General features: G+C 39.0%; 1 protein-coding gene across 1 annotated transcript; it reads left to right on the forward strand.

Annotated features, from left to right (window-relative positions):
- The first annotated feature begins 5193 nt into the window (after nucleotides 1-5193).
- Nucleotides 5194-7413, forward strand: LOC139141313 (uncharacterized). Its single transcript, XM_070710940.1, has 4 exons — nucleotides 5194-5535; nucleotides 5691-5778; nucleotides 6328-6434; nucleotides 6818-7413. The coding sequence occupies exons 1-4, from the start codon at nucleotides 5194-5196 to the stop codon at nucleotides 7139-7141; spliced, it is 861 nt and encodes a 286-aa protein (XP_070567041.1). The 3' UTR covers nucleotides 7142-7413.
- The last annotated feature ends 2503 nt before the right edge of the window (nucleotides 7414-9916 follow it).

The raw sequence follows: 9916 nt of genomic DNA on the forward strand, positions 1-9916 counted from the left end.
CAAAAAAGTCTTCAAAGAAATGAGTGGTCACCCCGTTCGGACGCCTACCCCCCCCCCCCCCTCCAAGCGTGTAGCTTTCATTTTTCAGCGAAATCGTTAGCAAGGTCAGCGGGGTATCCAGGGGTTTGAAAGTATTGACAAGAAACTCACGTTTGCTTACAGGCTTTGTGCAAGGCTTCAGATTTCTTGCCTTTCCTCCGATGGATGGCAGTCTTTGGATCTAATTTATGCGTCCAGTCAGTATCTTTTTAATGCTAGGTTTGCATTCCTTTTTTTTAAAATACTATGGTAAATGTCTTCAAAACCGACTTTTAATAATCTGCATGGTAAAAGGGAGAGATACGATATTTATCAAATTGATTTATTTACATATTACCGTCTTTCTAGTATCACTTTCAGAGTTTTAGTATTGGCGCGAAATCAGTCTCCGTCAATTTGAAAACTTGGCGCAACTTGACATAATTACTCTTCCATGGAGCTTGGCATGTTGCCAAAACAGGGCACGTCTTACTATTAGCGCAAAAAGCACAGTCAAAGTGCCTCAAGATTTAATGTTTGATCTAATCCAGGGTAAATTGCTGGATTAGTTTATCATCCTGCAAAAGGCCAACCTTCATCTAGAGAAATAGTTTCTGCTAAGACCGATAGCCCCCGTAGATCAAAAATTAACGAGGTTTTCCCGGGTCACGTCTTTTCTCGCTATGAGCGGTATCTCATCGGTCAACACTTCTACGTTCGCAGATTAATGCTCTGTGTAATCACTTCCCTTGCGTTCGTAAATTACAAAACTTGTATATGGTATCACTTCGTGTGGATTACTTTACGGAATTAAGGCGACCGCGAGAGAAAATTCGTGCGGAACGAAGAGTAACGGCAGCAATCCGTCATTTTCCTTTGCAATTTTAAGTTTTCTTTAGATTCTTTCATTAACTCCGAGAATTTTTTTTCTCGGGTGAACTAATTTCGGCGCTGATCGACACCGCGCCCTCATTATTACCCCGTGTTTAGCGATGCTTGCGGGCACTACGGATCATAGCCCGCTGATTAATGAAATTACATTTATTCATATGACGTTTTACCTTGTTATTTTTAGCCTGGAGATTGTGAACCGGGTATCTAATCACTAGGGCAGTTTCGCGCGTCTCGCGGCAACCTTTGGCAAGCTGTACACGGGTTGTAAATCATTCATTGTTTGGCACGGCCGGTCGGCTCCGTAACATAAGATGAGATAGGATGAACATGTTACTTAAGTCATAATGCATATTAGCGTTCAGCATATGCATTATCATATTGCACTTGATATAACTTAAAAATAAAGCAACAAAGAAGAAAGTATTGCCCCCCCCTTTGGTCAGTATTTATTGCGATTTATCGATAACGTGTATAACGACGAATCCTATGAATGCCGTTGAAGGTCATGTGAATTTCTCTGCCAAGTATATCACGGGCTACAAAGATGTTATCAGTCGGGTGAGCCTAGCAAAACACGGCGATAAATCCACACGTTTACGTCACCAACATCAAGGGCATAGTAACCTAAAGTTGATGAGGTGTGTGAGAGTGGAAAACTGCGCCAAAAGGACCTATTTACGACATTAACGCTTCGACTCGTACACTCTGTATTTTATTCGGACATCAATCACATGACGCTATGTACCACGATAAACATCACCGGTGTTCCTCTCACCTATGTTCATAATAATTCACTCAGAGATATTATCATGACTTACTTCTTAGTCGCCGACAGATAAACTATACTTGTTTTATGGACGCCCGATGTGGCTGTGACATCTTATTCTTTGCCGGCTGTCTTTACAAACATTCAAAGCAATGTCCAGAAAGCTCATGCCTTAGTGCGCCTCATAACTGAGGCAACGAAATAAGCCTCGTGTCGGCACTGCGTAAAAGTGTCCCAATCTCCGCGTCTCAGCTATCGATTTGTCACTTAATCACCGTTTATTTAGTGATTTCGTGTGTAAAACATGAAAGGAAGGGTCGCTCCTTACATTACCTCATTCAAAACATTTATTTGGTGTTCCGTGCATAGAAAGCTAACTGCCCATTTGATACACTAGTACGTGATTGTAAAAGCGCCGAGCAATATTGCACACCAACACGTGTAGGCGAACTACGGTGCTCGGCACTTCGAAGAACTAATAAGAACTCATATATCACAGAAAAGCGGGTAAAATCTTCTAAAGTTGCCAAACTCAAAAGTGCGCGAACGAAACACACTGAGGCGTCAAGATGATGGCGAGTGTCACATAATTTTTTTGTTGTTGAAATACCTGACGTCACTGTTTGGCTCTTATTAATCGTAAATCTTTCTCATAAAAACAGTTGTGTCTTGCCCCTTGTTGACCACAGTTATTTTGCTTGTTTTCAATGTGAGTATATTCAGTACCTTAGCTTGTGTCCGGGAGTGCAGTACAACTAAAGTGTTAGGGCTTACATTTTTTGGGCCTGATGTCGACCCATAATACACTCCATGCGAAGACTGAGATCTGTTGGAAAGCCCTGTATACAAGTATAGTGGACACAACGAATGTCACTGACAGGAAAGCCAGTTACATATTCATTTATATTGAACATAATAGGATCGGGATCCGACCTATAAGCCCATTATGCATTAAAACACGTTCAGAAAAGTGTCGACGATCTTTAAGGGCGTCTTCTCCCAATCGAATATATATAATCCCTTTCTAGAATCTATACATGGAACGAAACCTGCTTATTTCTAGAGACTTCGAGCGCTCTTGCAATATAAATACTACAAAACTATTGCCTATATACCAACGCTTTCATCATTGTTACCTGTGCTTGTTTTTCAAGTGGTTGCTATGGAAACGCCCATGAGAGTATGCACCATATGGTGTCGCCTTGATAAATGCGAAACTTGGAGCGTGGTTCCGAAGAAGTACAGCAATCGCGTTGACTTCGAAGAAAACATTTTTTGTAAAGAGGATGTGCTATTTTTCATATTCAGAAAAGCCGAAATGTTCTTGCACCTTGCACAACGGCGACAGCTTTTGCACTCGTCACAGGGTCGGACCCAATGCCGCCGACAAAACTCGGAAACATGTTTCCGTGTGTATGTTGTGATTACAAAATGAAGATTTTTATTGTGGAAGAACACGATGTTGTGTTTGGTAACCGGGTGCAAGCTGTACTTTCTCCATTTCTAAGAAAAACTGAATCATTTTTAAACAACTAACAAGTACTTTATATGATGTTTCACTGAAATTGACTGACATCCTTTATACACAAATCAAGAAGTTGATTACGTCGCCGTCGTGGAAGGTGGCCACTGACATTATATGGGAATATGTATTTGAAATTATTGGGTAAACTATTGAAAAATATCAATAACCGCAAGATGAATTTTTTTTTTGAAATTATACAACGTAAAAAAATTATACAACGTACATTGCTGGAGGATATAAAAAGTGGATTGACCCATGTTGGGATTTATGATGGAAACGTGATATTTGCCATGGCAAAATCACTTCATACATTGAGAAAGCGCCTTTTGTACGCCCACAATGTTTTGCCCAATACAACGATATCCTTGTGAACAAATTAAATGGAAAAAACATAAAAAGATATATGACTATACTAAAGTGGCCTTGTAAACAATCACGTGTGTCACAGTGACAAACAAACGCGCGCGCACACACACACACACACACACACACACACACACACACACGCAGTACCATAGATTGCTACAAACAGGTCAAATCGGGTCAAGACCTGTTCTTGTGCAAGCAAAAGACACTTCGAAATTCACGGCCAACGGTACATCAATCAACGGGTGACTTGGTTTCGGGCGAGTTGGTTCTGTGCGAGTTGGAAAAGGTGTGAGTTAACTGTAACTCGGTCAAATCAATGCAAGGTCCTTCCCCCGCACAAGCATGCGCGAGGAGAGAGGTTAAGATAATACTTGAACTTGGCCGTACAACAAGGAAGTCATGAACGTTTTTGAACCATGTTTTGATCGATCTCAATGACAGAAGGTGTCAACGTGAGTTTATGTCACGCCAAGGTGTAACGGTGCAAGATATCTGTACTCTAAGTCTTCGCTGATCGTTTCTTCACAAGAAACCAAGGTGAAATAGGCGATGAATTAGCTAGGTATCCTATGTGAATCTTGAGAATTATGACACAGTCACGCGTACGCAGGTTCTGAAACAGAAATTCCAGACCCTTTTACAACACTGTGATCATAGGACTACTGCTTGCAATCAAACCCTCTCAGCGATTGATAGAGATCTGTATATCAGCTCCTGTCACTAATTTGCTGACACAGACCTGTACCACTGGCTGTGTCAGAGGCTGCACAGGGCCTGTGTTCGAGAAGAGCGAGCTCGAATGTGCGGAGAATTTTTGAAGCGTGAATATGGCGGGAAGAACCGACATATTTTAGTAGGCGATGTTCAGGAATCAAAATTTTCTTATTATATGTACTTACAATGATAACTGTCAAAACGACAAATATGACATAAACAACACAAGCATTTTAATATAATTTACCATCAAGAACACATCATAAACATCTAATACAAAACTTCCATAATTTAGCAGTGCAGCGTTACGTATAGGACACACATTGCACGTGCTTCTGACATGCGCCACATGTCGGCCTTCACTTCCAAGGAGAACGCTTTCGGGGGTCTACGGAATATGAAAATATCAATGCACTAACGAGAAAACCAGAAATTCCAAATAAAATGTACCGACAAGCTTGCGTCAAATGTGCTTTGCTATATGGGCCGCGTCAAGCAAAAACACCCCTGATGTCAGGTCACATGATTTCGAGAAACATTGTTGCAAAAATTGATATACAAAGTTGCAAATTGATTGTTCTATTTTGTTTGAAGATCCATCGAAAACACTGTATTTTGCTGACTATAAACAAGTGAAGTCGCTTTTACTTCGTTCTGAAGTAATCGCAGATAACATTTTACCCACAGAAATATCCAGGTTGATGTAAATAACAGAAAAAACAACATAAAGTTAAAATTATATTTAGCGTGAAATTACGACTCGAACCGTTTCCGCGGGAACGTGGTTTCCCGCCTTACAACAGATCGGCTGCTACATATCATTGACTCGCAAAGCCAAGTCAGTGTGTCGACTACGTCCGCAAACTTGTGTTTTTTTCCAAGTATGTCTGCAAGCTCATCCGATAATATGTCCGGATTGGACCAAGAATTGGTCAATTTATTGCTTGATCGTCGAAATGACGTTTTAGGTGATCGAGAACACGCCGAATTCGAAGTAGTTCCAGAACACGAACCAGTTGTCAGCCATCCAGCCGCGGTCCCCAGTCACTCGGAGTCCGGCCAAACTGTCGACGATGTTGATGACGAAGAAGGCTTTCGCCAGCTAACCCAGGGTGAGATTAGTCAACGCTCAAGGGATTTCGTAGCGTCAACATCGAGCCGTTCCCAGACAATGGCGAACGAAAGTGGTCCTGAAAATGCAGACATCCTTGATCCCCTGGATGAAGCTACAGCTCGTAGCTTAATGGAGGCTGGCTGCGGATGTAACCGCAAATGCTACCAACGGCTGGACTTCGATCGTGTTCATGGGTACCGTCTCGATCTCGCTGAATTTTCGCGGCAGGAAAAGGACATTCTGTTGCTTGCCAAGCTTCAGTCTATGGAGGTGTCTGGAGACACTGCTAGAGGGAGAAGAGGTCGTGTCAACGCTTCCGTTACACGTTTGATGGCCAAGAAATTTGTGAAAAAGCTTTCCGATTTGTTCATTTCGTCGGTAAGTTTTTCTCAATGTCCTCATCATAAAAGTAAAATTTATTCATACGTAAATGCAACCTCCTGAACCGCTTTAGTTTGTATTTACGCTAATCGTAATCGGATGACTTTCCAATGCGATAACGAAAAACGCATGCTCAAGTTCACGTGAAATTTTTATTGTCAAATGTCTTGTCATGGGCGACTTTTCATTCCTACGAATCCTAGTGTACACCCGGATCGTTTCCTTCGGAGATGTCGACAATGCACAGAAGAGTGTTACCGATATACATGTATTTCAACGACTTTTAATAATATATTTATATGATATCGCCGTTTCTATCAAATTTTCACTCGCATTTATCTGATTTCATAGAGGTCAGCTGAAGTTTTGCCAATTATTACTCAGACGTACCGTGATGTATCAACAATGATGCCTTGTATTTGTATAAAAATGGTGGGACGGACGTCAGCATTAGTTCGGAGGGGAGTAGGTGGGAGCTGTCTATGTTGTGCTGAGAATTTTCAGATAAGGTAAATCACCTTGTCTCATTTTCCATTTTCTTTTCAGGTTCTCAGTCCTTTAAAAACCTAAAGGCCCATTACAAGGATAAGGGAGTTCTTCCAAGAGTTCACGGATTAAAGGGGAAGAAAGCTCATAATGCTTATTCATTTGAGGTGAGTGATCTAAACAAATTATTTTGTGCTCTCCAGTGTATTATGAATTCATGTTGTTCATTCATGTTACTGTAGCTATTTTGAAAATTATTAATGAGTGCATGCAATCATTGCAGTAATTTAGAATTTTATAATCATTAAAAAAAACCCAGAAAAGAATGAAAAATATTTTGGCATCATTGATCATTATTGTGTATAATTTGACAGCATTGACTTTAAAAATATTCAAAAGAATAATTTCTCTGTATGTAAAGCTAATAAACTACAATAATTTTTACTTTTTATAGTTATTTACAAAGTTCTGATATATTTTTACAGACTAAGGCAACATTTACTATTTCATTGATTTTAACATATTTAAAATTATATTTTTGAATTTTCAGGTTATTGCTGATGTTATAAAATTCCTGGAGCAATATGCGCAGGAGAATGGTATCCCCATGCCAGCTGCACCTCGTGGTCGTGACGGTGTCCCACCAATTTACCTGCCATCAAGTTTACGAAAAGAGGACATTTATAAGCAGTATGTTGACTCTTGTAAAGCTTGTAGTCCTAGTAAGCAGTGCGTTGGCTTGACAACATTCAAAGGTGTATGGAGCTCCTGTGCTCCGCATATCCAAAAGATGAATATTCGTACAGATGTTTGTTCTAAGTGTGAAAAGTTCAGACAAAAAATAATGTATGCTGTAGTGAGGAAGAAAAGTTAACCCTGACTTCAGAATACAATGACCATGTTTGCTGTGCAAAAGCTAGAAGAGAATTTTACAATGAATGTGTCAGTAAGTCATCAGTAGAGGTCAGTGCAGCATCTGGTGTTGAAATTGGTTCTGAGCCTTGTTCTAATGATTTATTTGATGTCCATTATACTTTTGATTTTGCTCAAAGTTTTCTTCTTCCTCATCAAACTAGACAAGTACCATTGTATTTTTTGTCACCTTTGAAAGTACACTGTTTTGGAGTGTGCAATGAAGCCCTTAAGTTTCAGATCAATTATTTATTTGATGAGACAGATTCAATTTCAGTTGATGAAAAGAGTCATGGACCAAATAATGTGATCAGCATGTTAGACCACTTTTTCAGCCATTACAGTTTAGGTGAGATCGAATGTAAACTTCATGCAGACAACTGTGGGGGACAAATAAGAATAAGAGCATGATCCATTATTTTTGTTATAGATGTGCTAAGGGCTTACATGAAGAAATAAGTTTACATTTTATGGAGCCTGGTCATACAAAATGCATTTGTGATGCATGTTTTGGCAAGATGCGTCAACTATATCGTAGGTCAGATGTTGACTTACCTGACCAGCTAGGTGATCTTGTTAATGCTAGTGCTCGGGTCAACAAGGTACAAATGCATAGTCATTCTGCAACTTGTGAGGAAATTGTTCAGTGGTTTTCATGGGATAGTTATTTATCTTCATTTATGCGCCCACTCAAAGGTATCAGAAAGTATCACCATTTTAGATTTGTAAAGGCAGATGCTGGGGCAGTGTATGTAAAGAAAAGTGCCAATGATGAGGAAGAAAGAATTAGTTTGCTCCTTCCTGGTAAATCATGGCCTCCACCTGATGATTGTCTCCCTGATAGATTACCATCAGCTGGTTTGAGTGCAGCAAGAAAGAAAGATTTACATGATCACATACTTCCATTTGTAAGGCCACCATTCAAGGAAAGTTTCAAATCAAAGTTCTGTGTTTAACAACTTCCAGTAATCAGTCATTTATAGTAATACTGGAAGAGAGTGAAGATATCACATCTATGTCACATGATGTCCCCTCTAAATAGAATGCATTTCCTTTATTGACTTGACCCCACTCTGTAAAATGTTCCTTTGAACTACATCAGTGATATTATTGAATTGTTTCATAGCCTTGATGGAAAATTTTCATATCAACTCCCATGTACTGCCCTCAAATATCTTCATTTCATCTCATACATGGCAGACCCTCACACTAGGTAATATATCTTCATTTCATCTCACACATGGCAGACCCTCACACTGGGTCAAATATTTTCATTTCTTCTCACACTTGACCCTCACACTGGGTAAAATATCTTCATTTCATCTCACACATGCCAGACCCTCACACTGGGTAAAATATCTTCATTTCATCTCACCCATGCCAGACCCTCACACTGGGTAAAATATCTTCATTTCATCTCACACATGGCAGCTCCTCACACTTGGTCAAATATTTTCATTTCTTCTCACACTTGACCCTCACATGAGGTAAAATATCTTCATTTCATCTCACACATGGCAGCCCCTCACACTCGGTCAAATATTTTCATATCACACTTGACTTGACCCCACTCTGTAAAATGTTCCTTTGAACTACATCTGTGATATTATTGAATTGTTTCATAGCCTTGATGGAAAATTTTCATATCAACTCCCATGTACTGTCCTCAAATATCTTCATTTCATATCTCACACATAGCAGCCCCCTGACACTGAGAAAAATATCTTCATTTCATCTCACACATAGCTGACCCTGACTTTATTTCATCTCAAACATGTCAGACCCTCACACTGGGTAAAATATCTTCATTTCATCTCCAGCTCTTTGTAGGATATCTCAAATCTATCTCATTCAACAGTCCTATCACATAAGGCAGAATATTTTCAATCAGTTATTTATATTTAAGCAATTCCTGAGAGCACTATTTTAATCTTGTGGATCTGCACATGTAACACATAACATTTATCTGCTTAGCAGAAAAGTGTATCTTGACACCTGCTTAAGGAATGTTCAATAATGAATGTGCATCTTTTGTCAAGAAATTTAAGAAAGAACTCTATAGTTTTTGAGGTCATGATCTCATTGTGGTTACCACTTTGTAAAGATATAGGAATATATGTCCATGAATTTTGTGTTAACAGGACAGCAATAAAATTACAGATTTATTTTACAGAAAGTATTTGTTTGTGAAGATCTTTATTCTTGTTGAAGTGATTGAAAATGTGTTGTTAAGTATGATTTTTGTGTAGCAAGTGTATGTTGTAGGTGTTTTACCTCTTTAATTTCATTGGCTACGCCGCCCCCCCTTTTTGAAAATGTAGTGATCCGTATTGTCTTAGTATTTATTCATACACCCCAAAAAGTTTGAAACTTGTAGAAAGCTTTCATTAATTATTTAATATTGCTTAGATGTATTTTAATATAAAATATGCAATTATATTGGTTATGAAGGTCAAAGGTCATATACAAGTAATTATGATGGGAGCACGTAAACTTATCTAAAAACAACATAAAAATGTTAACACTTATGAAAATTTGTCATATTGAATTAAAATTTTGTATTACTGTATGAATCTATTACATTGACACATCCAAAAATTGAAAAAATGTGAGTCCCTTAGTATTCAGTCGCATCATCCTACACTAAAGCTGATACCAGCACCCCTATCAAATAATGGTGCAATCCAATACCAAAATTATCTTGTATACTACAATTTACATCATTTTCTTTTAGTTT

Source organism: Ptychodera flava, chromosome 9 (assembly GCF_041260155.1).
Source record: "Ptychodera flava strain L36383 chromosome 9, AS_Pfla_20210202, whole genome shotgun sequence".
Taxonomy (NCBI): Eukaryota; Metazoa; Hemichordata; class Enteropneusta; family Ptychoderidae; genus Ptychodera; species Ptychodera flava.